The following is a 20279-nucleotide window of genomic DNA, read 5'->3' as shown; positions in this document are numbered from 1 at the left end:
TTCGCTTAAGACGACTCATACCCGAACCAGGCGGCCGACGCTGCCGCTGCGGCGGACGTGTGCTATTCGCCGCTTCCGCCGAAGGAGTTGAAGTGCCTTACGCTTGGTGCCGCAGCACCGAATTGTAAACTCCATTCGAAGAGCCGGCGGGCATGTAGCTGTTGTTGTTGCTGCTGATGGTGATGCTGTTGCTGGTGGTGATGATGATGCTGGTGTAGCGAATGCGGGTTCAGGTTGAGGTGATGCATGCCCGCCGCACTGCCCACCCCCAGCACGGAGGACGCCGAGGAGGGCGATGAGGATGGCGCTTGCAAGGCGCCGCTACTGCTGCCCGCGCCGGGTGATGTTTGCGGCTGTTGCAAATGTTGGTGATGGGCGGCGGGATGTTGCAGCGCTGGGTGCTGCTGATCGCTGGTGTGAAAGAGGTGCGGATGGTGTGCGGGATTGAGGTGCGGGTGTTGATGTGGATGGTGGTGCTGGTAGCGCATCGGATCGATGTACATAGCGGCGGCTGCAGCGGCCGCTATCGATGACGCTTGCTGTTGCTGCTGTTGTTTCACCTGAGCCAAGTGATCACTATCGTTGTTATTGTTGTTGTTATTATTATTCGTATTGTTGTTATTGTTATTATTGTTATTCGCAGCCAGGCCCGCACCGATGGGCGATTGCGGCGACAGCACATTGGTCGTCATCGTCGCCGAGGAGCCCGCAGACGACGACGGCGTATTTGGCGTATGTTGGTTATGTGGCTGGTGCTGTTGCTGCTGGTGTTGTTGCTGTTGTTGCTGCTGATGCAGCGATGCAGGAGTGGACGCAGCTGCAGCTGAGTTCGACTCCTGGATTTCTGATTGCTAGTGAGCCGCTAACTGATGCCCCCCCGCGGACTGCATGTTTTGTGGGCTAAGCATGGGCGGGCTATGGCTGTGACTGTGCGTGCCCATCGGACTGCCGTGCATATCGTGATGCGGATGGTAGCCGGCGTGCGGATGCATGTGACCCGGTGGCATGCCGTCCATCATATCGCCGCCCATTGTGTTCGGCGGAGTCATCCGCTTCTCCTTCTGCCGTCGGTTGCAGAACCACACCCGCACAACCTCCTTCTCTAGCTGCAGCGAGTCCGCCAGTGAAGTGATCTCTTGGGCTGATGGCTTCGGCTGCTTGTGGAAATGCTGCTCAAGTGCGCCCTTTACACTCACCTCAATGCTGGTACGTTTCTTGCGCTTGCGTCCCTGCGCCGCGATCTTGTCGATGCTGGTCGGCGAGCCGGTTGTAGAATCAGCCTCTTCGAGCCATTTTTGTAGAAGTGGCTTCAATTTGCACATGTTCTTGAAACTTAACTGTAGAGCCTCGAAGCGGCAAATTGTCGTCTGAGAGAAGACGTTGCCATACAGGGTGCCAAGCGCTAGGCCGACGTCCGCTTGTGTAAAGCCGAGCTTAATGCGGCGCTGTTTGAACTGCTTAGCAAACGCCTCTAAATCATCTGAAGTAGGCGTGTCTTCTTCCCCGCCCGACACGTCGCGATCGCCTTGCAGGTGGTGATGTATATGCAACTGTGGCGACTCGCCGCGTAAGGCATGGTGGAGCGGTGCCACGCCTTGGTGATGCGCTGCATGCGCTGGATGGTGCAACATACCGTTCATTGCATGGTGGTATTGCAACGGTGAACCGCCCGTCGGTGCGTAATGGGCGGGAGCATGAACCGGTGCGTGCCATGTATGAGGGGATGCCATGCCTTGCTGAACCCGCGACTGCTGTGACAAATGTGACATTTCCTGCTTCACCGCATCCGCGGGATGATGATGTGTATGGTGTGTCATGGACGCCCAGGGATCGGAAGGATGTAACGCGGTCCAGGGGTTCGAGCCTAAGCCGCCTGTAGGTGTAATCGAACTGAGCCCTGTCGTAGAAATACCCAACCCGCCGGCACCGCCACCCGTTCCGGACGCGCCGCCTACGACTGCATTCGGGCTGGGAGATGATGGAAGCTGATGGTGGGCAGCAGCGGCGGCGGCATGATGATGATGATGCTGCATGTACTTCATTTCGCCTGCATCGGCGGCAGACCGAGGCGATGAGGTGTGATAGCCACCGCCGCCCAGCGCCATGTCTAGGTCACCGCTGGACGGTGTCATATACGAGGTGGCGGCCATCCCCACCGCTCTGGGGCTATTCAAGCCCTCCACGCTGGCGGGGTAGGGCTCCAAGTTGGGGCTCAGTTTAACGACCTTGAAAACCGATCTATCGAAAGGAAGACCAGTGTCCCTATGCTCATTCCACTCGAACCGTGAGGCAACCGTCTTGAAGTCTTTTCGTTCAACGTACACAGGCGAGAATTCGATGACGACGATTTGTAGGGAGCAGCTCGCGACGGCTGCTCGACGCAGTGGGGGAAGTGAAAATCTGTTTAGGCACCGAAACGTGAACTGCTGTCAAGCAAAGATTTACAGCTGTTATGCAACAAGTTGTGTGTTGCTGGAAATTTGTTATGCCGACGGCTAATGCACTTTGAAAGATCCGTTGAATTGATGTAGAAAATTGGCTTGGAAAATCGTGGCTGACTAGTAAGCGGGTGCTGGCTGTTAATTTTAATGTGAGCACTGGCAACACTGTTTTTAGCTTTTTACGGCGTTCTCACTCTCGTACACAATTTTATTTTAAATTTAGTTTTTGGTAATTCTATTTAAAAAAAATTGAAAGAACTCGATTTATGTACGCTGCTCTCCAGTCATTCAATGCACACATATTTAATATTTAATTAAAATTTTTTTATCAGCTCAACTTGCTTTTAATTTTTTAGATATATTTTTTTTCTTAAGAGCCAAACCAAAAGGCAGCAAATTTTTTTGGTCGAGAGCACTGAGCGCACTTGCAGGTTTTTGTCACTCAGTTTGCGCGGTGGGCACTTTATCAAAAACACCGTTGTTTATCGCGACCGCGGCGACAGCAAAATTAGTAAATTTTAACGCTTTTCGCCTTATCATATAAGATAAGATCAGCATACGTTTGCACACTTCTAAGATCAACTAACTTGCTTGATTAGCCAATTAGTTGACTGTGGTCCGCACAACAATCACTTTTTGATTTGCTTATTACAGTTTGTACGCACCAGACACGCAGAGACTCAGAAATTTTTACGTGTAAACTCATAGAGCTATCGAAGTCAACTAACGTCATGCATCGGCGGCCGAACGCATCGGAGAGCAGCGTGCGGCAGCACAAAGCTACCACACATATGCGCTCATCTTACACAACACTCACACACATGGCACGCAGCGCACAGGAAATATATAGTAGTGGTAACACGAAGAACGAGCGGCACAACGCCGACAACTGCGAAGCCAAGCAGCGCCGGCTCAGCCACTGACTATGGCAACGATGAAGGCGACGGCAGTCAGCAATCCACCAGCGAAGCAAGCAGTGGCTGGTGCTCCGGCCAGCAATCAAACAAGCGAACGTAGCGCACGGAACACAGGCGCAACGAGTGAGTGAGCGCACGAAGTTCAAACAGAGACACAACGTAGCAGTGGTAGTGTAATCAGTGGTGGCAGCAAAAGCAGTGGTGCTGCTGTATAGGTCTATACAGCTACAACAACAGCATACGTACTCACCTATGTCATGGATTTGTTGTGCGAATGAGAGCGCGATAAAATGGCCGCCGAAAACCGCAGCAGCGAGAAGAGCTCAAATATATCTTTGCTCTCGCCTAAGGGCACTGTAGTAAATACTACAGAATGGCAGGCAGGCAAATGGCAACAGCAACAACAACAATCGACATTTGTGTGACTTATACGGAGAGCGTGCGACTATATTATTGTTATGCCAAGCGTCCATGAAACTACAAGGAGCGAATGAAAGAAAGCGATATACGACTTTGCATTTAAGCCGCATTGTTATTGGAAAGTATAATGCCACAATAGCAAAAACTACTCCTACTATTTACTTCTCGCACTTCTTTTGTGCTTGATGTCCGTTCGCAAGACACTTGAGAGTTTTCGCCACTTCACAGCCCAACGAAGAGAAATCGCAGCAGCAGCCGCAAATGCCAACGACAATGGAAGAGTATTTGCGCTTCACGCCGCTCATTCACCATTTTCACCGCCTCGTTAGACTGCGATGGCAGACATTGGAGCGGCAGCACCAACCAAGCAAAATATTCGCTTGAAAGGCTAAGCTACTTAAAATTCCAACGGAACGCCTACCACATACTATTACTGACACTGTTTGCCATTGTCTAGTGCGCACTTTTCTCTGTTTCACGGCCTTTTGGTAAGCAAGCGAGAGCGCGCAGCAACAGTGCTTCGCTTCTACCAGCCTTTAGACAAGATGCCGGCTTGCCGAGAATCTCCTATTACTACCTTTTTAGCACCGTTGCGCCTTTTGTAGCAGCATGCAACCGCTAAAAGCGACTTCCATACAGCCGCTGTTGCTGCACTATTTTATTCCAGAAATTCCATAGCCGGGAACAAATGCAAACGACATTTCCGGCCAGCAAGTATGCGAGCCATCGCATCCAGGTGAACGAGACGCTGGAACAATCAGTCCTTTTGTGTACTCCGAACATTCGGTGTCTGCCAAAGATAGGTACGTGTTGCCCTTAACCGCAACAGTTGTACAGATATGTAGCTGCAGCGCGGTTTTACTTGCGCGGCTTATGAACTTTGTACGTCCTTCAGTGGCGCTATCAGCAGCACTCTATGCTGGAAAGTGCAACAGAATGGACAACGCTTTTAAATGCAAAAGTAGCGCAGAGAAAAATGTTCATAAAAAAGTTTACGGTGCTTTAGGAAGCAGTGATTTGCTTGCAACAAAAAGTGTGTTTGTGGCTTCTTAATCATTCGCTTGCGCTCCAGGCTAAGTTTCTTACCGGGAGTAGGAGTGGGTTGCGGCAAGCGCGGCGTCAACCATTCGCCTATGCTATCGCGGTGGTTGGCTGGTATGTGGATGAGTGGGTGGCGGCAATTGCAACTCACTGGCAACCAGCGCTCTTCGACATGCTGTATGTATGAAGCTTACCCGCATACTTTTTTTTTTGTCGACGCTTTGTGCGTAACGAGCACAAGGCCTTTTACTTCTGTATGGCTTTTGTTGCTGGTGACAATCATAGCGGTAAATATATCGGCACTAGTTTCAGGGATTTAACATGCTGTTGGCGGTGTTGTTCGTGTCAGTGAAATTCTTATCGCTCGTTAACTAAAAGACGGACATAAGTCAAAACCGAAAATTTTGAGCTAATGATGCAGAATTACACGTTATATTATACATCATGTTGTGCACAAATTTCGTACTTAAATCTTGTGTAGTTTTCCCGTGAGAAAAAATAGGCAACTCTATTTTAGTTTGGGACTAAATTGAATACTTCTCATGCGTCTACTGATAAATATCGGTGTTTGTTTTGAGTTTTGACAGTCTTTTAGATAATGATACATACATATGTATCTACATAGGAATCTTCTTTTAATGAAAAGTGAATCTGAAAGCGCTAAGTCACATACAACGCTACTATAACTATAGAATTTTCCAACATTATTTTCATATCCTTACCCATTTCAGCTTCATTCAACCTGCAAACTGACTTCAAAAAATACAAATTTGTTGCTTCTGTATGTGTGTATATGCATACATACCTATGTAATACGTGCTACACATACGAAGACATAAGTACATAAGCATACTTTAAATTCATGTTTTTTTTCCCTCCGAAAGCTCGTCAATTTCAAAGCATATCCAATGTCAGTAGAGACAGGTGCAGTGGTGGTAAAAAAAAACTGTGCCAACTGTCTAAATTTGCATGCAAATGGCAACCTAAAATGGCGCACAAAAGAGTGGTGACAAGACGTGGGAGGCGGTGCCCGAGACATACAGACAAATAAACTGCCTCGTAGCAGACAGTTGGGTAGACAGACAGCTGATCGTTGCATCAAACGTTGGGGATTTCTGTCACTTCTATTTACCATGACTACCGCGGTGTTGGATATTAAATATACATATGTACATACATATTTATATACATACGTACTAATATTTTGATAAATGTACAGATACAGATTTTCATACCAGTTTAGTGGCTCGGAATTAGAGGCTTACGCCGACAGGCTTTGCGGCGGCGGCGTGGTCAACTTCAAAAAGAGTCGGCGGCGGTGGCGACGCCGGCGCGTCTGGAAACGCCGGCGCTACTGCGCATAAGGTAGGTTCAAAAGAGCCAAAAGGCTACTAATCGTATCATGTCATCTCGTCAGCGTTAGGCATTCGCCATGCCAATTAAGATTATAATTCTATTTAAATCATTCATTGAATTAGTTTTAAATTTAAATTACGTCACTCCCTACTTGAATTAAAATGTTGAGTGTCTGGCGCTAATGGATGGGCGAACAGAAGAAGGTCTGAGGTATATATGTACATACATACACACATGACTCTCTATGTTCTCTTCAGATCCGTATGTTCTAATTAAATTTAAAGAAATTAAAAAAATTTAAAAACTTAGGTTATTGGGGTAATTTATGTCGCTATCAATAAATTTTTGCAATAATCTTTTTAACTGTTCTGTTAGATTACGGAGTTATTACGATTTTTTGCGGATTACATATTGAAAACAAGGTTGGTCTACTTTTTTCCAAAAGTTTAACCCATCATCTTGAACCAGAACGGGCCTTTTTGACCCACTGTTTAAAAAAATGCCTTATAGATGGTTAAAATTTCCACTAAAATATTAAGGGCCAAATTTTTCTAAGGAGAACCGAATGTAATAAAAAAGAATACTAATTATTACCAAAAAGGGGGAACTTTAACCTTGTGTAGAAAACATTGCGATGCCGAACCTTCCTGGGGTTTGATCACCACTAAGGAATGCTAACGTAATTTTCACCACCTAGCCACCCAGTACTTGTATACGTATGTGGGACCCCAGAATAAAATAACTTACGAATGTAAAAATTTGCAAAAAAAAAAAATGTTTGCTTTTTATTGAGAGTCTGTTTAAAATATTAAAAAATAATATACAGGAAAATCAACTTATCTTTGTTTTATCTCCAATAATTGAGGAGATATTCGCGTTAAAGTTTTTGATATGTTACAACTTGTTGTTGTAGTCTGTATATAAAAAGGTAGTATTGTTGTAGTATTGAAAAGAATTGTCTACTGCAGAAAAAAACGTTAGATCACCAGTATTCGACCCTAATTTAACTGTAAAAAACGCTTTCGATCGAAAAATATGTTACCTATATTTTTTCTGAGTTATGCCCTTTTTGGAAAAATAAAGGAGATCATATTATTTTCCAGTGGCCCAAATTATGCAAAACAAGTCCTTTAAAAATGTAATTTTCATTTCGTAAAATTGTGTTTTTATACCAGTAGTATTTAGTTGCTTCAGACGATGTATTTCAATGTACATACATAATGAAAATTTTGTAAAAAATTCCTTAGGCGCCGAACGCCGCTATTTCCGTAACTCGGCGGCGGCGCGTGAGGAATGACAAAAAAAACGGAGGCGGCGGCCGCGTGGCGTATACTTCTACTCGGAATGGCCAACATTTACTTTTGCCTTAGTCACCTAACCCCAAGAATTCTTGTAGCTACTTCTATTGTTTGTATCGATGCTTTAGTAGTATAGATATATCATACATATGTATGTAAGCTTGAGATCGGTTAAGCGATTTTTACAAATTTTAATTTTAATTTGAAGTGAATGAAATCTCAAGTCGATGAAAGTCGAATTCATATCAACTTGCAAATATTTATGTATGTATGTACATTAGGGCGGAGTACTTTTTCGGAACCAAATTTTCGAAGAAATTATATAGCAAATTCAAATTGTACGATTAATTCTAAGAAAAAATGGCGAATAAACTATTTACCAAAAATTACGTTTAACGCTCCCAATTTTCAAAAGAAAAAGCAGTATATTGTGACTTTTTTGTTCGAAATGTATTAAGCATAACAAACTTGTGAAGTAGTTTCTTAAATATGAAGAAAACGGAAAATTTGTAAATGGAAAATTATGGTGAATTCGTTTCTGCCAAAACAATGTGTTTGATGTTACACTCAACCTTGTAAAAGGGCATGTTTTTTAAATTGAAAATCGAACCCGTAAAGAAAAAGGGGTATTCAAAAGGCAACATTTTTTTGGTAGAAACGAAATAAGCATTATTAATTTCGATCAGAAAAAACTATATACACTGACTTTTCTTTTATAAATTGGGCGGATCAAACGTCATTTTTGATTTATAGCTTGTACACTTTTTTGGAAATTAAATCACTCCGCCCCAAAGAACATGTTCAAGTATCTATATATTTACATAAAAATTTATCTGAATGCATGCATATCGTCATTTAAAGTACAAAACCGCGTATCATGGTTCTGCGAAACCTCGTAACTGTTACTTAGTTCAACATTTGTAACCGGGATGTATTGAAAATGTTCGCAGTTCGCATTTATATCAAACAGAATTTACAAAAAAAAAGGATATTAGCTAAAATTTGCTACCGAAAAAGCTTACTGGCCTGCAAGCACTCGGCGCAGACTAGCTAAAGGAAATATGTTCGACGGAGAGTGGGTCGAAAATTTTTATATGGTGCTGCTTATCCCTCTATGGTGGGTTACCCATACATAATGTAAATAACATAATAGACCGAAACGGTTATGCAAATAATTTGAAAACATAATGATCAGTGTTGCCATTTGAGCCCTTTGGTGGCTAGAATTGGCTACATCAATTTAAAATTGCCATCAGCCCTTTCTAGACCTTTGGAAAAGTTATTCGTCCTTGACATGAAACAAATTTTGTATGATTTTCATTAATTTCATTTATGTAATGGCGTTATCTTTTCTCGAAATAGTGTTAAATTTATTCGGCCCTGTGGCAGGGCTATTCTTTTCTGAACATGTAGCTTTCTGGCCCGACAAAAGTACATCATTTTCTGCCCTTGTTAATTCATAAGGGGGTGAGTGTTGCCCAGCAGATTTTGATACATAAATAAATTTTTATGTTGTAATGAAAGTGAGTTGTATAATTGTATTAAACTTAATAAAATAAATTTCGAATAAGTTAGTGCAGTCATGAATTTTCAAGTTAACATTTTGTTTGTTCTTTTCTCATACGCAAAATGCAACCGTTTTAGAAGGCGCAGCAGAACATTTAATGTCACCATATATCGAGGGAACATTTTAAATGAGTAAAGAATATGGTATACGATTTTTATATATTTTTTTTCGTTAACTATTATTATTTTTTTTATTTTTGTGAGTCACTGAATGCACACATATAAACCTGAATGTCTTCTTAAACACTTACATATGTACATATATATAACTAAAAAAAAAAAAGCTAAATTTTTTAGCTACATGGAATTCTTTCTAGCTATTTTTGCCCTTTTTTAAAGATGATTTTAGCTACCACTAAAAATGTTTCCCGCCAACACTGGTAATGCGAAAAATAATTGAGGTATAATTTTTAAATGTATTCAGAGTGATCAGAGCCAGTGCTCTTTTGTAATTAGTTACCTTTGATACCTAGAACTCGATATAGTATCTATCTGAATAGAAATAAAAAATTATTAACTAATGCGTAGGTACTGTAAAAATTATTTGACGAATTTTGTAAACAGCAATTTCGTTTAAATATATGGGCAAATTACCGGAAACATGCGGTTCAACTCTAAAAAAAACGTAAATTTTTAAATTGAACGCACACAAATAAATTATACATCATATTGTTTGAAATCCATTGAGGAAATATTAAATTCTTGTGTGATTCATTATTCTCAAATGCTTAAAGAGTTATAAGTAAAAAACGATAAATTTTTAAAGCTCAATGTTAGCGATACTTCTAGAGGGCGTGGTTTTTTGTCCGATTTCAAAAATTTTCAAGACGGTATTTAAGAAGGTCAGGTGCAATGTGTATATCAAATTTGGTACAGATTGGTGAAGTGGTTTTCGAGATACAAACATTTGACAAAAGTGGTCGGGCCACGCCCAGTTTTAAAAATTGTACAAAAAACTAATTTTCGGTTAAGATCCAATGAAAATATAATTTTGTAGTAAATATTTAAAAATTCGTTAACCGTACTGCCCAAAGATCTGAAAATCCTTACATACTCACATACAAATTCGTGGCCGTATTTTATATAAAAATTATTTTATGTATTTAGCATTTTCAACGAACTTTATGAAGAATGTTATCTAACGATCACGCTTAATGCCAACTTGTTATGTTTTAGTCTGTCAGTGTGCCACAGAGAACAGCTTTGAGTATGATCGAGCCTTTTTGATCACACTCACTAAAAATCAAGCACAAGCGAACGCCACACTCGGCTACTATGTGTTCGATCGAGATGCATACCCGACAGCTGCTTTGGTTACGAACGAGTCTGTTCGATCACCCTCGCTATAAATTGAGCACAAGCGAACACCACACTCGGACACCCGCAGCTAACCCGAAAATTTGTGTAACAATGAAACGGACACCCGAACATTGCGATAAAATGCAGGACAACAAAGAAATTTACGCTGAAGGTAACTGGCGCCAATATGTTCCCACAAAGCATACGAAAATGTTGTTGCTTTGTGCTTGTGCATACGCAATGAAAAAATTAGAAGCGAAGTAGACAAAAATGTTTTTGCATCTATTTCGTATAGTTTCGCGTGGAAAGCTGTGTGTGTATATATTAGAACACAGCCTAAAACTATGTAGGTACATAAGTACTTTTACAAAAAAAAAATGTGCACCGAGTGTATAGGGCTTGGGCATTGCCGATCTACACACATTTATACCTAAATGGATGTAGGCGTCGTGATGCCGCATTTTGTATGAGCAAAAATATACGAAATGGTTAAATGTACACTTAAACAAACTACCGAAAAATTCAACCTTCTCCTTACACTCTACGCACAAAAACTAAGAACACCGCGATGAGAAGGCAACATTTTTTGTAGAAACAAAAACGTCATAAGCCAATCAAGAAAATTTTGTGCACACTCGGGTTGAAACTCGAACACCCGGGTATATTGAGCTGCAAAGCACCCGAACCCAATCAAGTATGTATGAAAAGCAATCGGGTGTTGTGGCCAACATGTTCGTCTTGAGCTCAGTCGATAACGAACAATACTTCTGCTCGTATACAGAGAACGATGCAAAACGGGTTTGGTTAGATGATCGAGTATACACGAAAATCATGCACCCGCTGCAGATGCCTGGTGTGCCATCAAAAAAAAACGAAATTTTGAATCCATTCACGCAAAGTTATACTCAAAAACCTTACAAAAGGTACCCAAAGTGGCACGTCAAATAGTTATTTTGATTACTTTGATTGCTTATAAAAATTAAAAGGACTTTATTATAATAAACAAATTAAATAAGTTACAAGAACTCGTAACATTTGTTATCAAAATGAGCCAAATTTTTTATAAAAACTAAAATTACATTAATAGAATTAGTTTAAAGGTGGGTGACACAAAAGCACACGGTTCCGGAGTTTTGCCCATATACATAAATTTCTTATGCCCAGTTTCTTCAATAAATTTTAAAATTTTAACTATCGTTTTCTCAAGTAGGTTTTAAAATTTATCTGCCCTTCAAACATATTTTTTTAGAACACAATTTTGTTATAAAGTTTTGCTACTTTAAATTTCAACAATCTGATAAATTTAAAAAATTACTTGTAAAACAAGAAGTTATCAATGGTAAGAATTAAATTCCGAGTTGAAATGGCAGGAGTTGCATTAGTGCAATACTCTAACTCAGATTTATACCTTTTGAGGTTTAGTAAATATGTATAGATTAAGGACTAACAATCTGCGCTAATTAAGAAAAAAATAGAATTAAAGAAAAACGTTTAATTTTGTATGGCTACATTTTTAAAAAACATAATAGAGTACTTTCCGTTTAAACCGTACATGGGTTAAGACGAACTTCCGCTAAGACGAACCAAATTAAAAAGTACCGGCCGAATTTCGAGAAAAAACACGTACTTTTCGTTGCTTAAGACAATCTCGCTTGAAGCGAAATTACGGTTAATACGAACTAAGTTTATAGACGAACGACTAATCATTTCACTAACAAAAGCTGTGTCAACATTTTAGTCAGCTGTTTCTTTCAGTCCAGTGATGAAAGACGGCAGCAAGATTAAAGCCACGTATGTAGATATGCAGGCCAATTCTGAACAGAAACTGCCTGTGAGTTTTTTCTCTTTTCCCTTTCCTCCTATTCTGGATAAAAATTCCCTGAGGATTTTTTATATTAAATGGCAGAGTTCAGCTGTCAAAAAAGTGTCAAACAGCTTTTCCAAAGTTCGAATTTCCACATCCCAAATTTTCGAGGAAAATGCTACTCCCTGGGAGTTAATTACCGGAGGATTTATTTCTCGCGAGAAAAAAATTCCCGGAGAAGAAACTCCCCGGGAATATCAAGAATTGGGCTGATGATGTTTTGACCTAATCCGCTTAAAGTGAACTTGGTTTGAAACGAACCGATTTCTACGGCCCCTTGGAGTACAGACTAAGCGGAAAGTACTGTAAATAAAATTTTTCACATTTTGACATTTAATCCGGGATATGCAGAATGTTAATATAAATAATATGAATTACCTGCCATACATATTAAATAAAAAAAACACAATTTTTAAGAAGCTCAAAATGATCTCTCAAGAAGATTTTTTTAAGGGCAAATATATATTTAATATGGGCATTTCCATGAAAATGTCAGCCACGACTGAAAATCTTTTCAAGTTGTCTGCATGGGTCTCGGATAGAATTGCGTTTGTATGTATGTATGTATGTGTTTAATAATTTAGCAGCTACGCGTGCCCTATTTTATATTCCTCTAACTTGCTTTAAAATACAGGCGTATATATATATATATATATATATATATATATTTATCGCTTTTGTTTAATTTTTACAACAAAATAGGCCAATACACTTGTATGTACTTGCATAAGTACAAATGTGGCAGGTACACAAATCGCCAATCTTTAATGCACAGCATCAAGGGCGAACGCAGGTGGGGGTTTTGGGGTTCAAACCCCCGGCCCCCCTTTTCATTTAGTTACTACTACTTAGTGCGAACCAAGGCACTACTGTTTTTATTTCCGTAAAACTGTGTATGAATTTTCAACTATGCGTTCGCGATCTGCTGATAAAGAACAAACAAAGGTGAAAAAATACGTACAAAGTTGTGTACAACAAACACATCATTTTGACATTCAGCCACCATCTTGTATTAATTTGACTTGGAACTAACATAATCTCTAAAAGCACTACATATATGCTACAGCATATCTTCGGTTTGAATTTTGAGGCTTTTAAAGCTTTCGAAAGGGTAAAAATAATTGGGCTCAAATTGCTTGTTCAGTACAGGGATGCAAATTTCGAGCAGTAACATCGATACATCGATGTTTCGATGCATCGGAAAAAAGAACATCGAGGCTAAAATACATCGCCAGAGAAACATCGATACATCGATGGTTTCCGATGTTTTGCAATTTGTTAATTTCTAGTTAAATTTAAATCAATATTGAATACTTTTATAATTATGAATGTATTTTCCTGTATTTTATTATCCTTTCTATACCCTTTCTATTATTAGAGTCAAAATGCATACCATCGTAAGGTCGTTCGGGCCTAAAGATCCTAGGCCTGATCTTGTTGAAATTCTAAGCGGTGTTTGGTTCGGTTTTAATGGCTAGCTTATTAGATTCAGAATGAATCCAACAATTTTATTGAACTTGGGGCCGTTTTTATGAAAAATGTTGTGGAAAAGCCACAATAATTTACAAAGGTAAGAAGTTATAGCTGCTATTTGGGAGATCACTACATCTACTAATCAGACTTCTTCAACCGCGGTCACTGAGGAGATGTGGTGATCTTTTCAAAGATGAAGCAGTAAAGAAATGTCATATCTAATTTTTTCGTGCTAAAATGTTAAAATAAAAAATTAAAAAGTCAAAATTTTAAAAAGGTCTTTCTGTATTGTCATAAGTGTTTTTTTGCGACCCACCTCGAAATTTTGTTTTACATACCTGAATAAAAATTTCCTGAAAATTTGAGCCATTAATAGTAGTTATTATATTATTAAGTGCTCGATTAAGGTGTGCAAAGATTTCACAATTTAGCTCAATAATCCATACAAATTCCACACTACCTCAACTGCAAAGCCCAATATCTCAAGAAATATCAATATTAGTTTGTAATTTAAATTTTTTTTGCAGCTCTTGTAATTTAAGAGATAGAGGCAAAAAAACGAGAATTTCATGCAAAATTGGGTTTAGTGACCCATAATACCTCGCTGGTGGGAGCTAGGGTTACACCGCAATGGGCACTTTTGTGGAGCATTCAATTCTGAATAAAATTCATCATTGACGAAGACCATATCCTAAAATGGCTCTGAGTTGTAGCATTTTGAAGAAAAAATCAAAGTTTAAGTGTTTTCAAATATCTTTGCACGCATTTACCGAGCACTTAATATTAATATTTTTAGGGATTTTTTTTTTAAGGTATTTCCCACAAAATTTCGAGGTGGGAGTGAAAAAAAATAGTAATTAAACAACGTTTTATTCAGCAAAAAAAAAATTCAACTGTTCGTAGTTGAGGTTTAAACTTTAAAGATATTAATAAACATATACGCTACTTGGATTTTTACTTGGGTTACAAAATTGCAAAACTCTGCGAATTGGGCAAGACTATTTGTTTAAATTTTTTGTAATAATATATCAAATATTTAAGGTTAATATTCCAAGTTTTTTGAATGTAGAAATCACTTCTGCTTTTCGTTTAATCAGTTGAACTCTCTGATGTGACGTTACCTGACGTTACGTTACTAAAATTTGCATTGAAAAGGTATTGTTTTTGAACGAATTTTTAACGCGAAGAACACATGCATTTTATTTCGAATATACTTTTTACTTTGACATTAGGGCCCCTAGCGGTTCCATTTTTTGCAAATCCATATCCTACTACCTTTGAACTAAAACGCCAGATTAGAAACAAATCAATACGGCCAGTTTATATTATAAAAAGAACCAAAAATTATACACCTTCCGCTGCGAAACACCCATATTTAAGAAATTGAAATTATAAAAAAAAAATAAAAATTATACAAAGGCATAGATATTGGACCACCAAAAACACATATTTGGTGGGACTGATTAAATCGAAAAAAAATATTTAAAACACTCGCACCGAAAAAAATTTCTGCGTTCGCTCCTGCACAGCATTCAATGGTACATATTTCAAACTTGTCACTTCACCCAGCAGGTTGGCTCAACTAAATAAACAATGACATTTACATTGATTTTAGGGCATTTGTCTTAATTTCATCGAAAATGTGCAGTTGATGTTAAGAATTTGTATAAACTGTTAGTGCGAAAATGTTCGCCAGTTCGCTGCTTTCTATGGCTTTCACTTCGCACGATTTTGCAGTTTCCCCAGACGACTGATCTAAATTTTGGCACTAAAAAAGACAAAAAGTATTAAAAAGAAACAAATGAGTATTTGCAAGCTTTTCTATGTAAGAAAAAATTTAAAAAATTGCAAAACTGTTTGAACATTTTTGCAAAACAAAAGGTAACAGATACATATATATGTATCTATGTTCATAAATACTATGTTTGCACGTAGACACTCATTATGCTAAAGTTGCTGAAGTTTGTTCTGTTATAATCGACCATTTTTACTATTTTGCGTTTTTCTAAGTTCGTCTCACTTCGCTAATGTATGTATGTGCATATAACAAATTCCAATGATTTGAAAAGTGGCCATTAAACAGCGTCGCACCGTTTCAATTGTTTGAATGTTAAGCATAAAAATGGCTTCATTTGGATAGGGGCACACCAATCCAATTATTATAAATACCTGCATACAGTTTTTAAATATATACATATATACATACATACGTACATACTCGTATATGTAAGTAGTAATGTGACGAGAATTTGAGCGAATTATTTAATGGCGTATACGTTTCTATCGAAAAATGTTACCTTCTCATTGTCCTCTGAGCACAAACACTAAGAACCGGGCAATGAAAAGGCAATATATTTGTAGAAACGAAAACATTATAAGCTTTTAAATAGTAAACAATATCACGGCAGACGATTTATTTTTGTTGCTTTTGGCCTTAGGCCAATTACCATGCATACATATTTACATAAATACTTAGGAGTGCATATACATAGTATGAATGTATGTATGTTTGTATGCACATTTCTGTACGTAATATTTACATTTTCTTTTTCTTTGACGACGCCCGTGAAGTAGAAGAACCCCTCATAAGCAACGCTATTTCGGTAGAGCGGTATGCACTTACCCCGGCTAAAACGCCCCCTACCTCGTTTGACCGCTTCTTAGGTTGGTTTAAATCCATTTTAATACGTATAGCGTGGGCAAATATCTCCTGCCAGGGTCAAAAGAAAAATATCTGTTCCATGTTTTCCTTCACACCTGTGTAGGTCGAGCAGTACGGAGATCATTATCATGCCCCGAAAGAAATTTGTTTATCTCCTTCAGCTCCTCCAGCCATTTTTCAAACCAGCTTGTATGCCCATCTCCCCTTCCTTTATTCGTACAATTGTGTTGCACAGATTTCTTATTGCCGATGGCTTTCTTCTACTGCGATCTTCATCTAAGATTGATATTTTCACCTACGTATGCATGTATGTATGTGAGAGTGCTTTGTCGTATATTTCGCGAAATCTGGATAAAAAGTTATTAATTTCCAAGCGTAAGGTTTTATACGCATTGCTTTAGGTCAAATCGGAGAAGCGTAATGTGAAACAAAAAGCTCCGCCGTTTGTGAGCATAATTCTAAACTTTAAGACCACACAAAGGTATGTGTGCACGTTCAGGGTGGGTGCATCATCTCTGTATCGCTTAGGGTTACCAGATTTAATTTGCCCCTAAAATCTCAGGGTTTGGGAAAATTTTTCAGTTTTTATACATTTGTTTTTTTTTTTCATAGACCAATTTAATTTTGCTCCAAAGAAACTAACTTACCGCTAGCTTAGAATGAAAAGTTGCTAAGTCCACTTTTTGTGAAAGCCCGTATTTTCGCTATCGAACGCTCCTCGTAGGGAGTTTCGCTTTGCATTAAATATACAGAATGGTGTATTACAAGTCTTGCAAAACACTTGAAGAAAATGATTATAAGAAGTTTATTTACATCTGCTGTAAAATTTGAGAAAATGGACTTAGCAACTATTCACTCTATGATAGCGATATGTACATACACACCTACATACATACCGTTATCTTAATTAACAAAGGCCCTAGCAAACAGTTTTTTCGAAACTGCGTTTAACATAAATTTTGGTAAGACATACAACAAATATACCGTGTCTAAAAAATTTTAACGTGTTGGTATCAAAAACAGTGTAGTTATGCCACTTTTTAAAAACCCCTATCTGCAGTTTTTGATTTAACTAATTTTTATAAAGGTTTTTGCTTCTTCTGTGAAAGAGAAAATTTGCGGGTTAGGGCCTTTGTGAATTAAGGTAAGGATATGTATTTTATCAAATTATTTTTACCGCAATCTCTGTTTATCTAGAAAAGGTACTTTTGAGCCTGTAACGTTGAAAATTTTGCTACAATTTACAATTTTATTTTTACTATTGAAATAAAAATTAGACATAATGAATTTTACTATATTCGCATTTTTTTATTAGTGAATCCTTAATGTTCTCACATAGGCTGCAAGAAAAAATGTCCAAAATAACGGTAACGAATTTTTTGTTGAGTTAAAGTTTTGTTGAAAAGATAATTATGTATTTAACTTGCAGCAGCAATGGAAAACATTATGCATTTTGGTAATTATTTATATGTTACAAATAATTTTTTTTTCAAAGTTTTTCTTGGGCAATCCAGCACCAAAGTGCCCGTTGATAAAACCAGCCCACCCGTAGTTGTGTTGTTCAGTGAAAACAGCTTTAAGCCATGGCTCGTTTGAAGATGGTTTACTTGCCGGCATTTTGAGCAGAATTGATTGACTAAATAGAGATTTGTTCCTATCCTTGTGAGCCCATTCGCAATGCTGTTTCCCGGGATAGGAATATTTCTTTTCCCAAAAATCCATACTACATTCTTCGAGGAGTTCTATAATCTATCTACATGGATATAGTATCTGGAATTTAAGTGTCAAAATTTAGCTTTTCTTCAGGGTAGGTAAGATTTTTGCCCAGCATCATTTCAGCAAGACTAGTTTTTACCGCAAGAAGAAGCGAGAGATCTTCATGAGCTTTGGTGGGGTGAAAGGCAAGGCACCCTTTCCATTTGCATTTTGGACGTGTTTTTATTTAGCCTCTTCTGTGAGCCCGAAGAAAGTGATGAACCTTAGGTCAGCTATTTATAGCTGATGCGCTATGTGTGTCTGTTAGGCCACTCTTTAGCTCTTACAATACAATATAGAGGGTGTCCTAGAGCACCCGTACACCCCCTCTAAAATGTAGGGAATTTTTTTTTATTGAATAACGCAAAAATATCACCTACTAAATCGGGATTGCTCTGTCTTTTCGTAGTATTACCGACTTCTGGTTTCGTCCGGAAGTGGGTTAAACTGAACAGGAGTCCATTTACTTCTCCATGAAAGTCTATATTGAATTACGTACTCACTAATCCAGAAAAAAAAAAAACACGGAGCTACATATCTAGCCACTGACGTGTGCCCATCTCGAAGGTAATTAAACATATATGCTCATCTGCTTTTCCTAAGAAATGGTTAATTTTAATTATAAGGTCAGTTTCCACATACATATTTCGTGTCGTTGGGTATTTCGTTTGATATTCTTCTAAGCACAGAAATCCAAAGTAATCATCTGAACTGGTGCTAGCTTTCATTGTCATGCAAAATTGTTGACACGCTCCCAGCACACAATGAATCCAAATAAAAAGGCTGAGAGTCCTCTAATTAATGCATAGATATATTTAAAAAAATTAAAAAAAAAAAGAAATGTTAACTTACTCAAAATGCATATTTATACGAGTGTACCAACCACAAAAAAAAAAAAAAGATTTAAATAATTTTGTTGCTTTTCTTCCAGACCAAATATGTGGCCACCAAAGGCTATCAAAGGATTTCAGCAGCAGCCAAGGAGGGCGCTAAACACATGTAAATTTGGCAGCACGGCACTTGGCAATGACCTACAAAAATTATTTATTCAAAGATTTATTTTTTGGTTGCCATGTGTGTGGGTATGCTTACAATTATGTTTGTTTGTATGTGTCGTCGATTATGTTAATTTACAGAGAAGCAGACAGACAGATAACCAGCCAGAAATCCTGTTTTCCATCACTACACTGCGCTGCTAAGTGATTTTATGCTAAATGCGCACGCGTCACACTCTAAAAAAATATGATAATAATGCAAATAAACGGGCTAGAGAGCGCGCAAACGAATACATATATACGAACTCGTAAAAGGCAAGGAAGGACTTGTTGCATAATTATGCGCGTCACTTCGAAAGCCACGAAACGCTGGTGCTACTAAAAAATTTATGAATGAAAAATGCAGAGAAGGCCGCAGTGTAGTTTTACGCTACTAAACTCCTGCCGCTTTGGCTCAATCATATGGACAGCGACCAATAGTGCTGGCATATCGGCAGCGACGGCGCGCCGCAGCGGCAACATCACCGCTGCATGGTGGTATTGGTGGCACCGGAGACGCGGCTGCTGCAGCCGGTGTGTTCATGGTGATGATAATGAGCAAGATTAGCATTTCGCAGCTTTTTCGTGAACCGTTTTAACCGCGCCAAAGTCAGCAGGGGCACACCAAGCCAAGCAAAAAACCAAATCAAAACCTCAGCTTCTACCGTAATTATTAGCATAATTTTTTGTGTTCATCTCCGGGTGCATATTTCACTTATTGTTTATTCTGTAGTAGGTATTTTTTGTATGTATATACATAGGTAGTACGAGTAATTATGTATGTGTGGTGTAGCGGCGTCGGTCATTTCACAGCTTTTCATTGAGCACGTCGATAAAAGACGAAAAGAGTCCATCCACTGCAGCGTTCGCTGGCTACCAGTGTTGCCAGAACTTTTTGGGCCGACCGGCTAATTTGGCCAAAAAATAGGCTTAAATGTTTCAACTAAAATTCACATGTTTTTTTTTTTTTAATATATCACAAGTAAAACGACTGGTAAATTCATTAAATAAATCACAAAAACAGAGACTGGTAAGTTCATTACAAATTATTTCTGTTTACTAAATGAAACTGTCGTTATACGTAGCTAAGCTTTAAATCAGATGTAATTTTTGCATTACTTAAATACAAAAAAGATGTTAGTTACAAAGTTAT

At 38.7% G+C, this 20279-nt stretch overlaps 1 protein-coding gene and 1 long non-coding RNA gene across 6 annotated transcripts; one reads left to right on the top strand and one right to left on the bottom strand.

Annotated features, from left to right (window-relative positions):
* Positions 1-827: 827 nt before the first annotated feature.
* Positions 828-2150, bottom strand: LOC118746199 (POU domain protein CF1A-like). The gene has a single exon (XM_036480018.1). It carries the CDS (start codon positions 2148-2150, stop codon positions 852-854), a length of 1299 nt encoding a protein of 432 aa, XP_036335911.1. The 3' UTR covers positions 828-851.
* Positions 2151-3383: 1233 nt separating this feature from the next.
* Positions 3384-20074, top strand: LOC118746198. Of its 5 annotated transcripts, none has more exons than XR_004993792.1 (3): positions 3384-4266; positions 19024-19174; positions 19229-20074. It is a non-coding gene; the product is annotated as an uncharacterized LOC118746198 (long non-coding RNA). The 5 variants fall into 5 exon arrangements; XR_004993793.1 differs by lacking the exon at positions 3384-4266 and adding an exon at positions 4579-4996; XR_004993796.1 differs by lacking the exon at positions 3384-4266 and adding an exon at positions 4593-4660.
* Positions 20075-20279: the final 205 nt, after the last annotated feature.

This window comes from Rhagoletis pomonella, unplaced genomic scaffold (genome assembly GCF_013731165.1).
Source record: "Rhagoletis pomonella isolate Grant_MI unplaced genomic scaffold, Rhpom_1.0 Rhpom_scaffold_00010, whole genome shotgun sequence".
In the NCBI taxonomy this organism is placed as follows: domain Eukaryota; kingdom Metazoa; phylum Arthropoda; class Insecta; order Diptera; family Tephritidae; genus Rhagoletis; species Rhagoletis pomonella.
This window is presented reverse-complemented; position numbering and strand designations above follow the sequence as displayed.